This window comes from Nestor notabilis, unplaced genomic scaffold, assembly GCF_000696875.1.
Source record: "Nestor notabilis isolate BGI_N333 unplaced genomic scaffold, ASM69687v1 scaffold21688, whole genome shotgun sequence".
Lineage (NCBI taxonomy): Eukaryota > Metazoa > Chordata > Aves > Psittaciformes > Psittacidae > Nestor > Nestor notabilis.
This window is the reverse complement of record NW_009940854.1, coordinates 32,181-54,947: the sequence shown is the minus strand read 5'-3', so window position 1 is coordinate 54,947 and position 22,767 is coordinate 32,181. Positions and strand designations below refer to the sequence as shown.

General features: G+C 41.5%; 1 protein-coding gene across 2 annotated transcripts in view; it reads left to right on the top strand.

The window, feature by feature from the left end:
- Window positions 1–3,931: 3,931 nt before the first annotated feature.
- The window catches only part of STRBP (spermatid perinuclear RNA binding protein), a 29,232-nt gene continuing 10,396 nt past the window's right edge, over window positions 3,932–22,767 (top strand). The window contains exons 1-9 of one of the 2 annotated variants that reach the window (XM_010020594.1): window positions 3,932–4,108; window positions 7,390–7,607; window positions 11,260–11,425; window positions 14,011–14,155; window positions 19,416–19,510; window positions 19,915–20,010; window positions 20,704–20,815; window positions 21,394–21,491; window positions 21,975–22,086. In XM_010020594.1, coding sequence (XP_010018896.1) covers window positions 4,106–4,108; window positions 7,390–7,607; window positions 11,260–11,425; window positions 14,011–14,155; window positions 19,416–19,510; window positions 19,915–20,010; window positions 20,704–20,815; window positions 21,394–21,491; window positions 21,975–22,086 — 1,045 coding nt within the window. In that variant the 5' untranslated portion in view covers window positions 3,932–4,105. The remainder of the gene's footprint in view (window positions 4,109–7,389; window positions 7,608–11,259; window positions 11,426–14,010; window positions 14,156–19,415; window positions 19,511–19,914; window positions 20,011–20,703; window positions 20,816–21,393; window positions 21,492–21,974; window positions 22,087–22,767) is intronic. The other variant, XM_010020595.1, reaches the window with a different exon arrangement.

Below are 22,767 nucleotides of genomic sequence, written 5' to 3'. Positions count from 1 at the left end.
TCAGCAGCACTTTGGACGGTGTGACGAAAAATTACCTGAATGCAAAGCAGAAGTTAAAATAAGCTTCCAGTTGCAAACCTCTTAGTCTGCCTTGGTAAAGGTAAGAAAAAAGGGATGTAAATTACAGTTCTTTTCTAATACTGTGTGTGATATACCTCTGGCTGTTTTAAATACAGGTTTGTTACCAGCAACCTTAGTTGTCCTTGCTGCTCTGTTAATATAAACTTTGAGTGTTCTTAGGGTGGTGTACACTGTAAACTGTAGTTCTCATGGGTATACAGCTAGATTAGGAGGGTGGAGGGTGTTTTTAATGCTTCAGCTGAATATTGTTGGCATGTGCTGCCTTCATGTAGTATTTTAAACTAATTTTCATGGTGTTCTACTTGGCCTGGCCGTGTGTCTAAAGAGTAGCTTGCTGAAGCAAGGCTTTAGAGGACTGGAGTCCAGTGACCCTGGTTTCCTCTTTTTGCTTCCATGCTGCATAGCACTATGCTGTGAGGGGATATCAGGGTGCCAAAGTTTGTCTCTCCTTTCTAGAAGCTTATAGCTCCCTAGTTCTGATGTTACATTCTAGTCCCCATGGAGTGCAAGTACCTGTTTCTCCTGCTTTTTCACTTTGCACAAGCACTCAAAGGTACTGAAGCATATTCATTACTTCTGGCTGTTTAAATGTCTGTGTCTTGGGAACACAATTGCCAGATGCAGGAATATATCCTACTGCAAAGGCCTCATCTGAAATTCTTTTCGTTGTTTGTCTTGTGCCAAAGCATAAACTTGTGTGAAGGATGGGATGTTTAATGGAAACATTGCTAGACTGTCATGGTGTTTTAATAACATTTCTAATGTGTCAAATCCCAGTGACTTTAAACCCCATTGCAGACTTGGTTCCTCTGTGACCTGGATTGGGGCAGCAAGTATTCGCTCTTGTTTTACACTTTAGGGCCACAGGATGCAGGGGAAAAGCAACTTTCTCAAGGTCACCAAGGTTGTGGTAGCACTAGGAGCTTTTCCTAGGCATTTTCTTACAAGTATGGGTGGCAGCCATGTGTTTTAATACTGTGCTTTTTAATCCAGGCATCAGCTGTTACCTCCCTGAGGATGCAAGGACAAATACCCTGCTATAGCCTGGTAGTAAAATGATACTGTTGGATTTATGGAATTGCTGCTCACTTCACATAATGCTTTCTGATGTGTTTGGTGCTGAGCTATGTTCTGCTGCCTTAGTCCATATGGTTGAGCAGATTTGATTTTAGTTTTCCCTAATTTAATTCTGCATGCTGTCAAATGTACTTTGTTCTGTATATTGTGTCTACACTTTTACAGTAAACTCCCTCCTGTTTAGTGCTTTTGTTGAGAAATTTCTCTCAAAGTCTGAACTATATTTGGTTTTCACTCCTGTACACATTTCTATGAGATATTCTTAGGATGTTAATGACTTGAAAGGCATCATAAGTAAGCTTCAACTCAACTTTCAGGATTTTTTTCTTTCTAGCTGTCTGAGCTTTATTATAAAGACCCCTTCATAATTCAGCTGGATATATCCTGTCCTTAGCCATTCGCTGCTGAGAAACAGGCAGGTAGAAGCAACTCCTGAATACCTTCAACAACTTTTACTTGTCAACTGGAAAGTTGAGCCTGTCCTGAAAACAAGATGGTTACCACCCACTTAAGGCAGAGTACTTAGAGGTGTTGATGGTTTTGCTTCATCTGTCCAGTAGATTAAGCCCCATCGTAGCTGTGAAACATTTATTTTCAGTCTGTTTCAGACTTTCAAAGAACACTGAAGAGCACTCGGCAGTGAACTGCACCCTGAGGTACCTCTGTTTCCAGAGCCTGTGGGGTAGTTTGCAGACGTGCCCTGAGACAGTCTGCTCAGCAACTGACTGCGGCACCAGAAAGTGCTCAGCCAGCGATCTTTGTCCATCTGCTTTCAATACACTGTACAAGCTGATAAGCAACAGCTTGCAGTAGTCTTCGGAGGGAGGCCAGGCTGGAGTGTTGTTTTGAGTCTAAAGACATTGTACTGGGCATATGCTGAAGTCAGCAACACATTCCAGTGCCCTTCTCTCTGCCTGGAATTGCCAAGTTACAGTTACCAGAGAAGATAGCAAACTGAAAATGTGAAATGTAGGAGTCTCAGGGAAGAAGAGTATGTGAAGAGAGCTGGAATTTAGTTTGAAGAGAGAACTAATTTGAAATAGATGATCTAGAAACATGTCTCATAAAAGTCTCTCTAGCTTGCCATCTGCTGACTCAAAAGCATATTATTATTATTATAGAAAAGCAAACCAAAAAGACCTCATAAAGAGTCTGGTTGCTTCTGGAGATGGTGAAAGGCTATTGAGTGTGGAAGAGATTATGACTGGCTCATAGAATAAATAGTGCCAAAGCAGTAATCTTTGCTTATTTTTCATCCCAGCTGCCTCTGCTTGGCTTTCAAGATCTCTTAAGAGAAGAATCTGGTCCTGTGAGAGACCATCCCCTTCTTTTGGGAAGCAATTTGGTAGAGTGTTAATATGCCTTGGTATAGGGTATAGCCTTTGTGATCAGAAGCGAGGTCCTTCAGGGTTTTCATTAGCTTGCTTTTCCCAAGTATTTTTAGTATGACTGCATTTAACTCCCTTGGGATTTCTTCCTTGGCAGTCTTTAGCTGCTAGAGCAGACAGGGTCCTGCACAATGTTCTTGTCTGGCTGCTTTTGTTTTACTCAATTCTACATCCTAAATGTGGTGTGAGATACAAGCAACTATTAGGCACTTGCTGCCAAAGCTCTTGGTCTTGTAAACCCACTTCATTTCTTAACTAGGAAAATAGTGAAGCAGGATTTGTTGTTCCCTTTCCCTTGGCATGTTCAAATCTCTATGGGATGCAACGTTTTAATTATTCCCTGTCACACCCCTGAGGTTTAAGCATCTACTCAGCTTTCAAGTCAGCTTGCCTGTCCCTCTGCTGTTACCAAACATGCTTTTAATCTCTAACAATGTCAGGATTCTCTGACAGACAATAAGCAACATATTGCTAGAGAAGGAGGATCGACATACAGGAGAAAAGGAAAACATTTGAGTGTGTGTGTCAGTCTGCAGAAGTCTACTGACTGGCTTTCCAATTGCTTCAGAACGTTGCTGAAAAGCTGATGCAACAATATGTGCAGTGAAAAGAAAACAGGAATTTTCTGCAAGGACTAGATTGTCTTGCTATGCAATGAGCTTATGCTTTCCTCTCTGTCACATTACCTGCTGTTATTCTGCTCTTCTCTTGTCTTACAGAGCATTTATTTGCAGTTCCTTATGCTGCCAGTGCTGGTGTTTGTTTCCTAGTTTAGTACAAGAAGGCTGCTCCTGTGTGCTGTGAAAAGCAGTGCAAGGGCAGGAAAGGCGGTGTGGATGATTTCAGCTGAGCATTCTCACAAGTCATGTCTTCAGTTTGTTATAATGCGCTTATGTCTCTAAATAATCACTTACAGCTACTGCCACCTGGTCTTAGTATTTTCTAATATCAGCCTCTGACACATTCAAGATCAAGGGCTGCACTGGAGACTTCAACAGATAATTTCTTTTAGATAGTGAAATACAGTGTGTTTGCATACGACATAAAAATAGAGACTTCTTGAGCTGGTTTCACATGGAGCGTATTTGAGATGTTGGATTTCCTGTCTTCTTCATATCAGAAGCTTGGATTGCCAGGTGGCTGACAAACCACACTGAGATAAGCTCTAACTGGCATGGGAAAGCCGTTACATACGTGTGGGCACATCACAAAAAGTTGCTTTCCACAGTGACATCTGCTTGTTCAGGAATAAATGGATCAGTGGCTGCCTCCCCATCTTGAAGCTGCTCGCTTTAATCAGCGTTTGACTCCAAGTGCTGCAAGGCACACTTACTGGAATTAACATGCCATTTCTTCTGGTTTCAAGTTGTTTCTCTCTTTTTGCAGGTGAATTGCAGAAAGTGACTCCCAGAGCATCTTGGCTGTATGAACTCTTGAGCTGTCAAGGGACTGAGAGGCTTATGAAGAGGTTCTGTCAGGCAAAACAGTGCTTAGCCAAGACACCAAGGAGGAGGGAAAAGGAGAAAGGGAGGGAGAAAGAGCTGAAACACTAACAAACCATGGTAGGTATCTGTCATCTTTCACAGGGTTGCATTAAGAATATTCTCTGCTGACAGTCTTGCACGAGGCATGATGAAACCAGAGTAAGGGGATTTTCTGACCTTGCACTAAACTAGGGGTGGTAGTGCATGCTTTGAGCAAAGCAAATGAGGTTGGATACACTGTCCGCCTCTTAAAACCAGAGAGTTGTCTTGTGAGCCTGCATTACATGAATTATTAAATACAAACGAAGGGGGATGCTCATAAGGTTTTCTAATAAAACTGGCATTAGCAAGCTGCAGTGAACAGCATGAGTGACCTTGAACTTGCAGATTCATAACCAAATCCCGATATTCCCCTTCCACCTCTTCCTCACAAAAGCAAGTGTTGATTACTCAGATTTGTGTGACTGAATGTGCTTCTATGCACACTTTGTTAATAGTGTAGGTGAAATGTGTGCAGTTAAAATACACTTGGTGTATATTGTTTAAGTGAAGAGTCATTCCTTATTGGTTGCACATTGGGAATGCCTGAGATGTTGACTTCATAAAGCTGTGCGAGTATGAAGTATGATGGTAAGACTCTGAAGATGTGTTCACATGAAGGCAATAAACCCACCCAGTTCCTGAAAAATACCTGTGGAGAGCAGTTTAAGCATATTTATGTATTTTTAAGTCCTCTACCATTATTACTGAGAGAATGGAAATGAGAATAAATGCAACTCTCTAACATTTGTGTAGCTGATGACTGCTGATAGGCTGTGCTTATCTAAGAAGACTTCTACCTGTTACAAGCACAAAGGGTGGAAGAACACTTATCAAAGCAGGGTTGTCAATATATTGTATTTCAAATAGTGTCCCATTTCTGCTATTATATTTGGCCTAAATTGTAATGAAGAATTGATCTTTTCAGTCCCTCTTTATTAGAAAAGGAAACAAATGACTTCTAATATAGGAGTTACTAATTTGTTCCTGTTTTACTGTTTTTCCTGATTGGTATTTCATGAGATAAGAGATTGTGGGGGTAAGTTAATGAATCCAGCTTGTCAGTTTTCACTGCTGAACTGCAGCTTATTTCTGTATCCATCTTGCAGATAAGCCACAAGAGGGACCTCCTGGAAGTATTTTCCAAACTATGAAAGTTCTGGGGATAAAACCAGACCCCAACTGATGAGTTTTACTACCCAAATTGTCCATCTGGGTAGGAGCACAGAAGTTAGGGACTGACGTCACGCTGCCCTTCAATGGAAGGGACCCAGTGAATGCAATAAGCCAGGAAATCCTGACCAGTTCTTTAACAAGGATTCAACCCAGAGGCCTTTGACATCCTTGAAAGGCTCTTTTTGTTGTTAAGAGTGCATACTGTTACAAACCCATAAAGCACAGGTGAAAATGAAACCTGATCGAGGTATTTAATGTGTAGGAGGAAGAAAGGTTTTTGGTTCATTATTTCAGCTTCTGGGAAGCTTTCAGCAGTGGTTTGTGTGTCTATAAAGAACAAGAGTTAGAGCTGCTCTTGCCAGAGGTCTGTGCTGTGATCACAGCTGATCTGGGTCACTGTTTAGATCAAAAAAAGCCTCATCTAGATAGTATGTAGCAAACCATAAGCCCCCCAGCGCAAGCTAACCAACCACTTAGGTTTACCTTCCTCTACGTTATCGCTCAGGACTCCTCCAAGTTTCACTGCAGACCCTTTTAATTGACACCTTCATCTCTTCCTATTATTTTGATTAATTTTTTTTGTAAGAAATTATTTCAGTCTTTTATTACCATCTTCTCTCTATCCTCATCTTCATTCATACCTCTGTAAATCCCTGTGCAGTTTGCCAAGCCTCTCTCAGCAATATGTATTGCCTATGGCTTCATCTGCAGCAGTAGCAAAGCCATAAGGGAATGGCTATTTCATTACCCTGTTCTAAGGCGTGCTGCCATTGTCTCTGGCATAAACAGGGGAGAGGTGGCTGCACTCAGCACTTCCAGAATATGCAAAGTTGTATTTGGGGAGTATCAATGCCTTTTACAAAATGGGAATCTTGTCCATGTTCTCCCTGTCTGCCCTTTCCACATGATGCTTAACCCAGTCAGCATTTACCTAAAGTCTGAGTTCCTGAATTTCCCTACCTTGAAATAAGTTACCTTTTGGGATAAGGAACGTGGCTTTTCTCTTTGCTCTGAGCTGTGCAGCTGCTGAAGGTTGACACAAGCCGACAAAGATTGCTGAAATTCAGGAACATCTTAATTCCTGCAAGGATTCCAGGGTAGGGAATGCTCTTTCTTACAGTACTGTAGCTCACAGCTTGTTTCTCCATGAGATGCTGGACCTTCAGGCAGGATCAGGACCTAAGTGATTTCTCACTAACTTTGCAAGCTTAATCTAAATAAAGAAGCTAGTCAAAGGATGTGGGAAGTCAGAGACACTTAATGAAAATGGGAATGAAATTTGGGGGTTTTGTCCCCTGCTTCTGTACTCTTTAATTAACCAGCCAGACCATGCCCTCTTCTCAAAGAGAAGCTGGGCAGGGAGAAGTGAGAAAAACAGTGAAAATGAGAAAAGGACTGGGGGGAGTCATGAGAGGACAAGCAGCAGAAATCCCATTTCTAGCCATTGCAAACAGTAATGCATTCTACAGATCTTGACCCTATTTTGTTAGATGTTATGTGGGGGTACAGAGTTCTGTCTAGTCCCGCACCTAAGTTTTCCCTCTTCCTGACCTGTGACTGGCACACACAGTGTCACAACTTCCACTTACGATGGAGGTACCAAACAAAAGATGAAATTCAGGTTGCTTAATTTTCAGATGTCTGTAGCAGCTAACGTGGTACCATGGTTTACACTTGTACCACTTTGTACCGTGGTTTACACTTGTGTAGTCACATGTGGGCGGGTGAGGAAATGTCCCTCTAACATAAAATTTATCTCATCCTAACATAAACTCTGCTCCAGATGTGCCTGGTAGACATAAACATGAGCTGTGCTCCTCATGTGCCTATTCCTCTTCATAGCCAATAAAAGGATTCTGGAAGAGCTGAATTTAGGCATCCAGTATGAGGTGCTGTACAACCCACCCAAGGTCTTAGATGTTTTACCAGCTTAGCGCTCATCTTTGCACTGATGTTCACCTGCTTTCCTTTTTAAAATGTATTTAAATAAACATAAGAAATTATTCCTGCATGATTAGAAGCAATGGTCCTCATAAAACACAGTCCTACATCTGACAGGGAGGATTCCCATTCAGGCAATGTCCTTCTATTGATAATCCAATAACTTTGTTCTTTTCCCCCCCCTGTTTCCCACTTCATAACAGAGATCTATCCGATCTTTTGCTAATGATGACCGCCATGTAATGGTGAAACATTCAACCATTTATCCATCTCCAGAGGAACTTGAAGCTGTCCAGAACATGGTATCAACAGTAGAATGTGCCCTTAAACATGTCTCTGACTGGATGGATGAAAAGAACAAGTCTACAAAATGTGAGGGTGATATGGAAGCAAAGGAGGAAGCTGGAGAAAGCAATGCCAAGTGAGTGAGTTGAGCCTCATAATGTGTTACTGTGCTGCTCTGAATGGGTTCCTTTCCTTCTAAATAAGAGTCACAGTGTTACTTGATTCTGTTGCATATGAATGTTCATAGAAGGAAGTGGATATATTTTTGAGATGGAAGCACGTAGGGTGAGTGCAGGGATAGTAATAAGCCCAATGTGGGCAGCAGTTGCTCTCTATTTCATTGTTTATTTTACTGTGATGTTGTGAACTTGCATTTAGCAGACAAACCTTTCTGCAATTGTAAGCAAATATATGTCCCTGGAACACCAATGCAAATCCACAGCCATGTACCTTAGGGGCTCTTTCAGTTTAATACACAAAAAAGATTCTTATAAACTACTATTTATTCAGCAAACTAACTTTTCTAAGGATCCATTACCTTCCATTTTTGTCATGGTTTAACCCCAGTAGGCAGCTCAGCACCACATGGCCACTCGCTCCTTCCCTTTGGTGGAATGGGGGCAAGAATTGGAAGGGAAAAAGCTGGAAAACTTGTTCACTGAGATAAAGAAATTGAATAGGGAAAGCAAATGTTGCATATGCAAGCAAAGCAAAATAAGGAATTCTTCACTTCCCATGGTCAGGCAGATGTTCAGCCATCTCCAGGACAGCAGGGCTCCATCACATGTAACAGTTAGTTGGGAACATAAACACCATCACTCTGAATGTCCCACCTTCCTTCTTTTTCTCCTAGCTTTAAACATTGAGCATGATGTCCTGTGATATGGAATATCCCTTGGGTCAGTTGGGGTCTGCGTACCTTCCCAACTCCTTCTGCACCCCCAGCCTGCTTGCTGGCGCGATGGCTTGAGAAGCAGAAAAGGCTTGGAGGCTGTGTACGTACTGCTCAGCAGTTCCCAAAACATCCATGGGTTATCAGCTGCGTTCAGTACAAAGCCAAACTATTGCCCCATACATGTTGCTGTGAGGAAATGTAACTGTCCCAGCCAAATCCAGTGCAATTATGTAGTTACCAACTGAGTGAAACGTCTTTGTGTCCCCGTCTACTCCCTGACGTGATGCCAAGTTTTGTTACAGCATAACTCCAGGAGTAGGGGAAGAAGCAGGAACAACTGGCTCTTTTTAATGTTTATTTGTGTAAAACTTCTGAAGTTGGGCACTTCTGGCTCTTCAGTTCTTTCTGCATAATCTGCTTCATGTGCTCTCCAGCTCAGGGAAGTTATCTGTCCAGGTTACGGATTAGGAAGCAAAGCACCAGGACACCAACAGCCACTTTGTCAGGACTCAAAAAACTGCCTTCCAGTTCTCTCCTCTTCCCCTAGTACAGTACTTCTCCACTGAGCTGCCTGGGACTTACTGGGGTTCCATGTATAGCATAACCTGCACTAGAGGTATAGTCAGTGGGCTCTATCAGTTTCCTTTGATGCATGGAATATTAAGAAAGTCTGCTGCTACATGGGCTTTGCCCAGTAAGTTCTGATTTAAAATGCCAAAGTGTAATTTTTCATATATATTTGTTCTGTTTTCTGACACATTTTATGGCAGTGAAAGGTTGTGAGGATTTTTCTAATTTTTGGTGTGCTGCTATATAATACGAATGTGCAGTTGTCTACATTTTGGGATGGTACAATGTGGTTCTTAGTTATTTCCAAGTCTTTTTTAATGTTTAGGGTACTGTTCAAGAAATAAGGTATGAAGCCCTGCTGTACCTCACTGTCTGGATGTACTTTCAGTTTAGGAACAAGTGATGTTCTGTATTAGCCAAGGAAACCTGTGTTGCAGAAAGCATTCACAGCTTCATCTGTTTTCCTAACACAGTGGTGGATTCTACTGAACATTCCTCACTTATTAGTAGTGTTTTTCCACAGGTTTCTTTCTTAACATTTAATCTTGTCTTTAATCATATCTAGGATGAGGTTGTGGGCTTGGGAGCTATGGAAAGAAACTGCTTGCTCTGCATGAAGTTTAAATGCAGCACCACCTACAGAATACACTGATCTACATAGGACATGTTCAGCAGTGTGAAGACCATTGTATGATAGCCTTGGAAAAGTAAATACACAAATGGTCCCTCGTTTTGATGCCTGTGGCTTTCTGTGCTCCCTAATGAATATTTAACAGACACAAGCCTGATCACTGGCTTTTTCTGTGTAAGACCAAGCTGTGATATATCACTTTTTTTTCTGGTGTGAAATGCATTCAAATAGAAACAGCAAACCACTTCAAATTATGAATATTTTTACATAAATTAACGTATTAATTAGTTTAAGACAGCGAGATTGTATTGGCACCAGAGGATAATTGTAGTGGGTTGATAGGCTGCTTCTCCAAGGAAGGACAATTAAGTTCTGTCATCTTCTCAAGGCAGGTGTTTAGGCTCAGTGTTCTGCTGAAGCACCGTCTCTCTTGATACACAGTGTGCTCCGTGCTTTGTGGTGACTTCCGGGTGTTACTGGTGACATCTTTAGATGTCTTCTGATGTGGGTACAGAATGGCATAGAATGGATTCTTTAACAAAATAATGTGTATTTTTAAATCCAAGCCTGCAGAAATGCTTTTGTGACAGTTGGACAGCATTGCTTTTGCACCTGTGTGTGCACAGGGTTCCATGCTTGTGCTCTTATAAATTTAGAGTACAGTTCTTGAACAACAGTGTATTATACATGTAGACTATATATAAATGTCTATTTATGCATTTCTTCAGAACAAATTATTTTACCAATCACTTTACAAGATACTTCTGAGTGAAGCTTAGGATCTGTGTGACAGCCCTCCATCACAGTGCAACTGGTTAGGGTGTTGGTCCATCCAGAGGGATGGTAAGAACAATGGGAACTGGGATGCTGCCTTGCTGAGGTGGTTTACCACCTCTCCTGATTCTGTGCTTTCTGTGGGGTTTATAGTGGCAATGTGCCACAGGTGTGACATGCATCATGTGGCAGTAGCCAGTGTTGAACTGTTCAAGATGCATTTCTTGCATTTTTCTTATGTTTGTAAGCAATCTTAGCCTTACTAAACTGTTTGTTGCAGTCTTTCAGTACTCAAAACTAAGGTGTTCTTACGTTGCTTTGAAAGCTGTTTTCTGTAGCTCTTAAATGTTCCCCTAAACTGTAGCTGGAGAGTAAAAACTAGTAGTCAGACCTCTATTCCTGCAGGTTTCAGTTGTAAGATTTGTTGAAGGAACTGTGCTTGGAAGGCTTTTGGAGATGAGAAGCTTTCCTCAAATGTCAGTTTGTGGTATGGGCTACAACTTCAGAAGTCAGTTGAATAATTTTAAATACACAGGTTTGAATGTGTGGATCAACAAAAAGAAACATTGAAAAGGTGCGTGGCCATGTGTAAAGTTGGAGTGTCACTAAAAGACAAGTGAGGTCACTTCGGAAAGCAGGATTTCTGTCAGAGGGCTCCTCTAGATTAATTACTGTACTCACTTGGTCGATCTGCAGATAGTGAATTTGGGCTTTCTGTGACTTGAGCTAGGCCTCCGTAAATCTTCATAGGAACTAGCTGCATAAAAGGAGTCGGTGCTTTGAATTTTCTAACCAGTGATATGCCACTTTAGCACAGTCATCAGCCCCATCTCTCTCTCCTCACTGTGATAGGATAATAGAATTATTTTGAATGTGTGGAAATACCGTTTTACTTACTCCAAATTGTTTCATTTCCAGGGATCAAGGTGGTCGGACGTTGTGTGGTGTTATGAGAATTGGCTTGGTTGCAAAGGGCTTGCTGATAAAAGATGATATGGATCTGGAGCTGGTTCTCATGTGCAAAGAAAAACCCACAAAGACCTTGTTATGTATAGTTAAAGACAATCTCCCAGCTCAAATTCAGGTGAGTTGATTCAGGGTAGTTCTTTCAGAGCGGCTGAGAGCACTTCAAGGTGTATTTGGGTAAAGGCTGGAATTTGTGCCAAGAAAAAAGACAAGTGATAGAGCTTAAAATACACTTTGAATCTAGGATGACATCTAGGGTGTGTATGTGGTCACATGAAGTAGTTATGGACAGAATTTAACATCTTACTCCTGTTGTTGCCTACTCCCTGTTTGTGATGCCAGTTTTCCTGTGGTGGCAGCTAACCTTTGTCTTTGGGAACTAACCCAGCTGATGCTTGCTCTTTGGTCAACCGCTAAATTGCAGTCCCAGAAATCTTCAAGCATGTGGATTGGTCTGTATTGTCCCTGTCCCCTGCCTGAAGCTGAGGTTCTACACTGCAGCTGCTCTGCTTCGCTTGGGCTGTTCCCATATCAACGCCTCTGTACTTCTGAAGTGAGAGCAAGTCACTTGAGGTGGTCTCTCATTTTAGCTCATGTTAATCACAAGCTCATCGTTCTTTTTATTTATGGCTATTTAAATCTGATGTTGGCATCCAGTAAGAGCACTTGCAGCTAACACCAGTCTCTTTAAAGCAGCTGGGGATAATACCTATTTGACAGTGCTGAGTCTGAATAATCACTCCAGCTTCCAGACTGGCACACACTGTTGCCAAGAAACTGTGCCCTGGAGTATTCCACTGCAAGTGCCTCTGCAAACCATGTTCAAACTTATCTGCTTCTCCCTGATCTGCTTCTATGCCTTGTGTTTATTTCCACGTAGACAGTATATGTTTTACCATTCCCTTCTCACTATTCATTTGTTCATGTAAAGGGCTTGTTTTAATGAGATAATGTTGTGCCTGCAGATGTGGCCTTATCCACAGCTAAAAATGTTGTGAATCTTTTAAGCAGTAAAGAGTAATTTTGTTAGAAAATGATGGGGATGTATCAAGTAGTAAAGAGTAAGTTTTCTGTTTGTAGTGAGGTGTGAGATGAGAAGGGTTGAAAGTGATAAGAAAAGTTAGCATATGCTTCAAAAAAAGTGAGAATGGCAGAAGAGACATAATTAAAAGATGTGAAGACTGCAATAAATTCAAGGGACAAGTAGGTAAGATCCTGTGGGGAGAAGTATTGCGAGGGAAGGGATTACAGAAAAGATGACGTAAGAGGAATTTGACTCATGAATCAAGCTTCAACCATCATGGGCATAAGAGACAGGGAGGGTTCTGCAGAAGCAGCAGGTACTGGCAGGAGGATGAAGGTCCAGGCCCATGAGGTGCAGAGCTGTTAACAGCTTCTACTCTGTTTCTCTGAAGGTTAGGAGTGAGGAGGTAGGAACAACAGAAGAGCTGGAGGAGTGCAGACTGCAAGAAGGGAAGAAGTTAGAATACATGTCAGATATGTTCTAACCATATGGTCTTGTTGAACCAAGCTCTGTCACAGGCAGAAGGAACAGTGACAGGACTCTGACCCATCTGCGGCTTCTTTGCTCTTTTGGAGACTGAGGTCAGTCCCAAACGACTAATGAAAGACCTGCAGATACAGATCACTTGAGATAACACTGGTACAATGCAAGTTAACGGCATGAATTATTAGGCAGTTGTACTATTATCTGCAAAAGAAATCTAAGTAAGAAATAAAAAGCTTATTGAAAACTATTTTAAAAGCACTCGATTTATTGGTGTGCTGGGGAGAGGAAGGTCATATTTTCCAGGCATTGTCAAGGATCTCCTGGGGCAGGTATTAATGAATGAAGTGGGTGCCAGTGTTGTCCTGGATCCAGTTTCATGTGCTGACATAGACGAGCAGACAAATTGGAGAAGATCAGAGGAGTGAGAATGAGACCCAGAAAACCATGTAATTAAAATTATCTGGTTTTGAAAAAGTCTAGATCAAATGCAGGTGTAACTTTTTTTTTTAAAGACATTAATGTTTGTTTATGAAGAGACAATGATTCAGTATCTCACAGAACTACCAAAGGGAGGATGAGAAATAATCAGAACTGTAGCAAGGGGCATTTCTGCTGCTAAACAGGTCATCTACATTAGATGTGTGGCTGAGAACCAGAATAGACCATTTTGAGAGGTGGTGAAACCTCCATTGCTTGGGCATCTGAAGAATGTCTTGGGGTTTGTAAGAGCTGGCCAAGGTCTATTTGGTCCAGTTCAATGGCAGGTACATGGACTAGGTGGGCTGGTGCAGCTCCTGCACTGGAATCCCTCATCCGTTTGCACTGACAGTTAAGGTTTCATGGGTCATGCTGCCTGTGAGAATTTACACCTTTAGAGGAGCAGTACTAGAGAAGTGAGCACTTACTGAAGTGTGTTCTTACTAAGAACAAAGTTGCTGGTGGTATTTTGCATGCTAGGAAATAAAATTTAAAAAGTGGAACTGCTCTATTCTCATTAAACTTGCTGCAGACCTTTTTTTCTTAAGCATGTTACTGGGGATTTCCTGTTTGTTTTTAATGAGGGAGGCAAGGCCTGCCTTGTTACTGCAATGCCTTGTAGGTGTCTCATTAGTTAAGAGTAAATGAATGTACAGAGCTTCTGCAGTTTTTCAGTTGATTAGGAGACTCCTGAAATCTTTCTTGGTGACTTTCAGAAACTTACAGAAGAGAAGTATCTCGTGGAGGAGCATGTAAATGAGGCAGCTATTGTTATTCGTAACACAAAGGAGCCCAAGCTAACTTTGAAGGTGATACTTACATCCCCTCTCATTCGAGATGAAGCAGAGAAGAAGGAAGGAGGTACAGAGAGCATTTTCACTTGGTTTTAAGACTGTTCTATCTAAATGCCCTGACTGTGCAGCACAGGGTGAATTGGGAAGCAGCTTTTTACTTGTGCATCATTTGCTAACTGGATTGGCTACTGCCACCACAAGTTATGCTATTTGTGCCTTCAAAAGCCACAGTCACTTAATTTTCATGTAAACATGCACAGTTTTCATTTGCAAGCAATATTGCTGTGTTAACTTGGACATGCAATTAGATCCGAGTTCTTTTGTTCAGCCTTGTTGATTCTTGAGCACCCAGCACTGCACAGTCTTGTTTTCAGATTGAAGTCAGTCAAGTGGGATTGGTTCATAGTACCTTGAAAAACTCATAAAAATGTTTCTCTTTTTATGTAAAATCTCCTCTCCTGCAAAGCTCACTAGTGTGTCATCCTGGCCCTCAATTTTTATTAGTTGATGATACAATGTGTGTGTTTCGAGCTTTAAGAATTTCCTCACTGGGATACAATTGAAGTTATAGTGCGTTGAATGTTGTACCTCATGTCCTTAGAGCAAAATAGAAATAGAAAACTGTATTGTAGTTTCTTTCTGTTCCTTCTCCCGACCTTTCCACTGTAGTTCCATGCCCCTTGTTAAAGGAATGCTGATTGGTAGTACCGATGAGGTTGGAACCAACCAAGAGAAAGAGAGGAGAGCAAACATAGCCAGATTTTGATGTATTTTAAAACCTTGTCAGTAATTTCTGCTTCCGCTTCCCAAACCTATCCCTAGAAACTTTGCCACTGGATGATGTCAGACCTTTGACCAACTGGCCACTCTCTGTCATGACAACTGAGGCAGCTGGGCCCGCCTGGGCGAGGGAACTCCCTGTCGCTCCTCTCCCATTTCTAGACTTGCCACAAGTCCTTTGCTTCCTCCTTCTCCCACTGAAATACCGGCACAGTGAGGAACATTGGTCAGTTTCTCCTGGATTCTGTTGGAGGCGATGGCAGGAGGGATCCTCCTCAGTTGAAACAAACACTCAGCTGGATGCAGGAAAACCTTACAAAACAGATGAATGGCAACGATTCCCTAACTGCAGTGTCTGCTCACTCTCAAATTAGTAACCGTGCTCTTTGGCGAGACCAGTAAAAATAAACTGCACATCACTTGAGTTGTTCTTCAGCTTCCCATAAGATGCTGAGCTCAGCCCTGCAATAGTTGCAGCTGATCCATGTTACTGGGAAAGAGCACAAAGTGCAGAACATACTTTAATGGCAAAGGCTTTGTAATTGTCTCCCAAGAGGAAGCACAAAGGCTTCCGTCCAAGAATCTTCTTGCAAAGAGTGGTGCTACTGTGGCAGTAACTGTAGGGCCTCCTGAATGGGATTTTTATGCTTCCTGATGTCTAAAATGTAGGTGTTTTGTTTTCAAAATCTTAAAATATTTTTCAAAATTCTGTACTAATTTTTTGAAACCTTAAAATAGTTGCTCCATCCTCTGAGCAGTGTCACTGCTGTTCTGCATAGCTCCTGAGGACAGCTAATGGATCTGGTTTTAAAGCCCAGGTTCATTGACATTGATTCATCACAAATGAAGAGAAATATTTCTCGTGTTCCCTTTCTGAGGTACGTGCAATGTGATGTAGATGTCACTAAACTGAAAGGAGGGGGATACCTTTTTCATAGTATTTCCAACCATATGTAGGTCACTTTCACTTAGATTGAAACCACAAAAGTTTGATATCAAATATCAAGAGAAAACACTCAGAGAAGTTGTCTGGTGAAAATACCCAGCTCTCCAAAATTGTCCTGTCCCTGACTAATGCCAACCGAACGTAACTACACTTTCCATGTGGTTTTTGAGTGTACTCCATACATTCTTCTGACTGGAGGAGCTCAAAACAGTTGCCAGTTGCCTTTCATCTGCCATGGGAAACTGACCAAGGTTTCGGGTTCGGTGTGCCCAGCACTAATCTGTCCTCTAACCAGCGCGGCAAGGTTAGGTGCAACGGACCGCGGTACCGGTGCTCCCATGTGTTCTGTAGGAATGCTGTGTGTGCCTTCATGCCCTGATGTCAGAATGTATTGAAAAACATTCCTGGATTTCTCTTCAGTCCCCACCTCTTTGGAAGAGTGTTCATGTTTAAGATGTGGTGTTTGTCCTATTTGTTTTTGCTGCTTGTTAGCAAAAATAAATAGTGGACCAGTGTGTGTGTGCATCTCTGTGTTCTCACAAATGGCTACCCATAAAGCTCTGCTTTCTCATGTCAACTTAAGAAGTCAAGCACCTAAAATTCCTGCATTTTGCATCAGTTTAAATTCTAAACTTCTTAAGAAACTGAATTTTAGTCATAGCATCAAATACAAACTGGGTTTTCCAGACCAGAACCTTGTAGCTTGCAAAATCGGTTGTTGTTACCGAGCGTACAGCAACAAGCTCATGTAACAATAAACAAGTTCATTTACCAAAGTGGGGCAGAAATCAACTAACAGCCACCAACCAGCCTCTGCTGTGGCCTTTGCTGGGCAGATGTGGCCAGTGACACTCCCAAGGTGCCCACTGCCTTTGAAGGGGCAACAAGCCCTGGAGTTACCTTGCCCCCACAGAGAAGACAACACTCCTCGTGTGGCCAGCAGTGAATGAATGAAGGTGGCAGCTGCTATGTGAAGAGAACACGTACAGCGAGTGGGGAGAGAACCACTGGTTCTGTGTTGCACAGTGCAAGCTAATGTCAGAGCTTTGTTATTAACTGTTTATTAAACTCCCTGTATTGTTGCCCCTGTTAATACCACAAGGGAAAAAGAAAAGCTTTGCAATCACATTTGAGAAGTTTGATTGGGTCTCACTTTCCTGACTGGCAGAGCATGAAGAAACATGCCATTCTCCTGAGGGGGTCAAAGGGAGCCTGCTGCAAGCTGCTCACCCTCTCCACTGCCTGTCCTCCTCATCTTTCTGTTTAATGGAATCTTGCACCCCAAAGTTGGCTGACTGCAATATCTGTGCCAGGTGCTCAGAACATCAGCACTGGATCAGCAATTGGCAAAGTTCTCCAAGGGATTTGTAATTTAGACCTTTGGAAATAACCTTAATCCTGTAGGAGAGAGTATGATCCCAACTTGTTGAAACAAGTTAAATCTTACGAGTTTTTTCATTCACTGGAATGGCAAATGGCAAATACTCCGTTTATGTTTTGTAGTTTAAAGGAAAAAGTAATGTGTCAATGGCTGCAACACACTTTGGCAAAGCCTTGTAGTACAAGTAAAACTCCTTGGGCAGTTAAAGATCCAGTTCATTGCAAAAAATGGATGATTTTGCAATCAGTCACCTTTGCCACTTCTAACGTTTTAAAATAAGATTCTGATCATTCATTGACAATACTTGTTTTATACAATACATGAGCTTTAAGCAGATGTTTATATTGTCCACCATAAAGTTTTCTTACAGAACTACTCAGACATACATTCAGTAATTGTGTGCCACAAACCATTGCTCCTGAAAATGACGGAACTGTAAAGGAAATTTAGAAGCAAACCTTGTGTTCCAAAGTGACCTTTTGTGCTCATAGAAATCCAGTGCTTTGGGACTTTGCAGCTTTTGTTTGCAAAACAGCAAGAGGAGTGATTAATCCCTGTATTGTAACATGGTTGATGAGGGCAACAGGAAACAATGCAAATATCTGCTGCGAAGTTCACTGGGGTTAGAAAATAAGCTTATAGCACTTGAGTCTCCTGCAACCATGAACTGTCTGACAAGAGACCTGGTTCTGTTCAGCTTTACACTGGTTCTTTTCTTTTTTTGTCTTTGGGCTCTTTTATCCATCATAACAGAATATGCTTTTACCAGAGTAACCTGCCCACTGAGCAGCACAAGAGGTGGAAGCAACTTCCAACATTAAAGATGCAATTGCACATGCAACCAAATCTGTCCAAAGTAACCTACAAAATGTACTTTGGGATGCTATTAATAAATTGTACAAACTGTCAGTTTCTCCTAATATGTCCTCATAATTTTAAGTGTCTTACTGGATTTTGCTGATCTAGCATGGCCTTCAGTTTGGAATGGGTGTTGTATTTCTTTCAGACCTGTGTAAGTGTCTCAGGACCTGGAGAACTGCCCATTAAGAATAATGAAAACACTATTTTTCAAAATTGTTTATTTTGAAATAAAGACTAATTCTGTATTCATAGGAAAATAACACTGACGGTTTTAGTTGAGGCATGGTTTCGTTTAGTTCTTCCAGTATGTTCTCATGTCAGCTAAAAACTAAAATCTTTTAAATCTGATTTCACAGATAGGCAAAATCTGTCACTTGTACAGAGTTTCCAGAGAATCTGGATGCTAGTAACTCCTTAGGATGGAGAAGAAATTAGGGAAGAAAGGTCTGCTGCATAGTGTCCCTTGTTACAGAATAGGACGTGACTGCTAAAAGCAGCTTGTTGGATGCTGGATAAAACAATGGAGGGGAAGAAAAAAAAAGAAACAAAAAGAAGAAACCAGTGTAAACCTGCACAGAAGATTCGGGTGTCTTGTCTCTCAGACCCTCCTTTGCATTTCGTCATTGATTTCAGTTGCTGTTGGGAAGGGAAGGTTTTTACATGAGGTGACCTCCTCTCTAACACATGAAGAATCTGGGAGTTACCAAACTCACTTCTTTCATATGTTCTGATTATATGAAAGACTGATCAAACTGTAAAATATCTTACCAGCATTTCTTGTGTACTTCTTTCACTGAATTGTGCTGGCTGGTAATGTTCATGCAATATTATTTCAAATATAGTCTATGTTTTTCTTTGGAATTCTCAATGACTGCATGGACATAACTTCACTTTCTCCCTATTACAATTTTTTTAATACCCCCCCAAGAATATCTCCCTCTTGTCAAAAGAAGTTCATCTCTTTGAAATTCTGTGCCACCTTTGTGGAATAAAAGTCACAAGGGAAAGAAGAGGAAAAAAATGCCCAGTACAACCCAACACACACACAACAAAGAAAGAAAAGTGCTATATAGCTATTTTCTGCCCTGAAATGTGTTCTACATTTTTAATAAGATCCCAGATTGTCTGTAGCAGTGGCCATCTTTATTATTACTATTATTTTACATGGAGTGAATGCCTTTGCTTCTGTTGCACACGTGCACATTTACTACCTTTAATGGCTTGTTTAAATTAAATAACACAGTGCACTTAAATTCTGGGAGTCTTATTATCTCATTGAGATGCTGCCGCTCTTTTTGTATTGTGACAGAAACCCCTTGGTCAAATTGTATCTGTCTCTTTTTATCCCATTTTTACCAGTAGACAATGTTGCGATGAAAGATCCTCCGGACTTATTGGACAGGCAGAAATGCCTGGAGGCCTTGGCGTCTCTGCGGCACGCCAAATGGTTTCAGGTTGGCTATTTGTTCTTACCTTGTTGTTATTGTAGCCTTACGAGGTTTAATTTGAGACAGTTTTAATTTGAATGCCTCTTTAACTTCTCACTAGTCCCTCATAGAGGAAAGGTCTAGAATTTGGAATTCAGTGCTGTACTGTGAAAGGGCAAAGGTGACAGGTAGACAGCCACCTGGTCGAGAGGTGTCATGAGGCTACAAAAGCAATCTTGACGTTTTGCTTCCTTTTTTATGTCTCTCTAAATTGAAGTATTTTATATAACTTTTCATTTTGCATGAAGCTGATTAAATATTAAGTTATAATAATTAAAGAATCTATCCAAGGACTCTGTGCATTTAAAAAGAAAAGCAAAATTGAAGGCCAGGTTTTTGCAGGTGTATTGGAATCATTTTGTTTGTTTTAGGCCAGGGCAAATGGACTAAAATCATGTGTAATTGTCCTTCGTATTCTGCGGGATTTGTGCAACAGAGTCCCCACATGGGCACCACTGAAAGGATGGGTAAGTACAGAAAGAATTGAAGGCCTTGAGATCAGGTGTCAGATCTCCTGAGATCTGTAGCAGTGTCTGGACTAGAGAAAACAGTGCATTGTATGGAACTCCTCCTTAACCCCCATTCCGTTTGTTCCCCACTAACCGTTACCTATGTAGAAAAGTGCTTGCACGCTGAAAGAACATATGTGTTCAGTCTGGAGAGAGATGTAATGTTGTGGGCCTTGTGCATCCTCAAGGATTTGCGGCAGAATCGCACTTGCTGCCTCCCAAGTTTAGCTTTTTAAAATACCCTCCAACTGTGACAGGGCTGCTCCTCCTGGAGATTACTACTCCACCTTACGGTGTCTGGGGAGGGCTGAGTGCCCTGCATACCTGGAGAGGAGCAGTTGGCAGGTCCTGGAGGTAGTAGTACTGATGACCCTGTGAGAGCGTTCAGCTGATTTGGCTTTAAAGGCTTCTCCTTTTATACTTCCTGGGCACTCAATGGAGGGCAGTTGGTTTCCGCAAAAGGTGACTCAGAGCAGGGAACAAACAGATGTGCCATGAGCTGCGCTCTGGGGATGGCTCTGTCCATTAGACCTGTAGTGGATTACAAATTAAGTAACCTGATGAGAATGTCCTTCCCCTCTGCCCCATCATATTTAACTGCAGTGACAGTTACCCTTGTGTCCATACTAATCGTAATTTAATGTTTTCTAGCCACTCGAGCTTATATGTGAAAAATCTATAGGTACTTGTAATAGACCTCTGGGCGCTGGGGAAGCATTGCGACGAGTGATGGAGTGCTTGGCATCTGGAATTCTGCTTCCTGGTAAGGGGCTAAAAGAACTTCAAGAACACAAAAGGTTGACCAGTCAGCCTTAACATCTGGTGTTGCTGTACATTGGTGAAAAATGCCTGCCCTGGACTCCTTACCTGCAGTGGGACTAAAGGAACAGTGTCTGGTTTAGAACTGAAAGGAAAAGGGGAAAAAAAAAAAGGAACTTGCCTGGTTGTAACTGTTTGAATGAGTACTTCCATGCAATAGAAGTTAATGGGGAATGTTAGGTTTGTTTCTAAATTGACCCCTCACTAAAAGGTTACAAACAAATAAATAGACTTAAAGACCATCTGTTTCCTATAGATGCATTGAAATATACATACCTATCAAAAATATTCATGTGTTTTTAAATTCATGCTATTACACATGTTCATATAACCCTGATAAGTTCTGTGGCCATTGCTGCAATGGAGTAAACTCCCGGGGCTAGCTTGCCTTGTAGGATGAGAGATCCTTTGCTTCCCACTCTGCTGAAGACCGACAAAGGCTGTTGCAATATCCCTCAGTCCCCATTTTCATATTGCTTCTCATTTACTCTCAGTAATCTGCTTTGCCTCTCTCCCTCCTAGGAGGCCCTGGTCTGCATGACCCCTGTGAACGGGAGCCAACAGATGCTCTGTCGTATATGACAGTTCAGCAAAAAGAAGCCATTACGCACAGTGCCCAGGTAGAAACCTCGTACATCTGAGGAGCTGGGTATGATAACAGGGAGGATTTCACTTCATTAAGACAATTTATTCCCTGCCAGGACACCTGATTTTACTGGCAGTCCTGACAGTACTTCCAGTGCACTACCTGGGAACGATCACATGATAGTTCATGAGTGCAAGAGTTAAATGTGTGTGAAATCTAATCCTTACAAAGCGCAGTCTAGTGTCTTTGTCCTGCTTCCGTCCCACCTCAAGTGCTTATGGCACAGAGCCCTTGCGTAGGCTCCTTGTCCATGTGCCCTGCACTTTCTAATGCAGAAATTAATGAGTTTTAAGCACTCAGACATTAGTATTTTCTATAGCTATCACAGAAGATAGGTGGAGAAACTCTCTTCCCATAGCAGAAGTGGTTTTGTGTATACAAACTTACTTAGAAGCTTGAAACAACCAAGGTAAAGTAGTGCTGTAAAGTAACTTATGTTTCTACTGTCACCTTATAGCATGCCCTCAGATTATCAGCCTTTGGTCAGATCTATAAGGTCTTGGAAATGGACCCCCTCCCATCAAATAAGTCCTTTCAGAAATATTCCTGGTCAGTAACTGACAAAGAAGGTAGGTGCTGTTTGCTTCAAAAATTGCTAATTGGGCAGTAAACTAGGGGTTGATTTAGAATGGGTTAAATTCTGGGGTTATGAGCTGTAAATGGAAGGGGAAAGCTTTTCATTCTGTTACATGTGGTTTGGAGTTGGGATTTTGGGTTTTGTTTGTTTGGGGTTTTTGTTTGGTTTTTTTTTTAATATTTAATTATTAGAAGCCAATCTGGAAGTTCTGTTCTACACAAGTACCCACAGAGAACCAGCAGTACAGCTATAAAATATAGCTTTAAGCACAAAATCCTTTGGGGTCTGAAGAGTAAAAGCAATGTTTATGATTCTTATGCTGGGGAAGCAGAGACTGTAAACTCATCAGAAAGCACAGAACGAGTGTCCACAATAAGAATTACTCAAGAATTCTTCCTAGAAAACAATATACATGTGATACAAATAAATTTTCATGTATATTTTTGGTAAAAACATTATTAGTAGAGTTCTTGCCTTAGATTAACTGTAAAAAAACAACACTGCAGTATTAAACCACTTGCATCACACCTGATACTAGAAACAGACATCTTGCATGGCATGGTACAGTGAGTAATAAGCTAATATTGGCTTACCTGTAGCAGTACAAAAGCTTTGATGGCTGAGTTCTTTTCATTATAAACATGTGAAGAGCAGTATGGGACTAATCAGATTC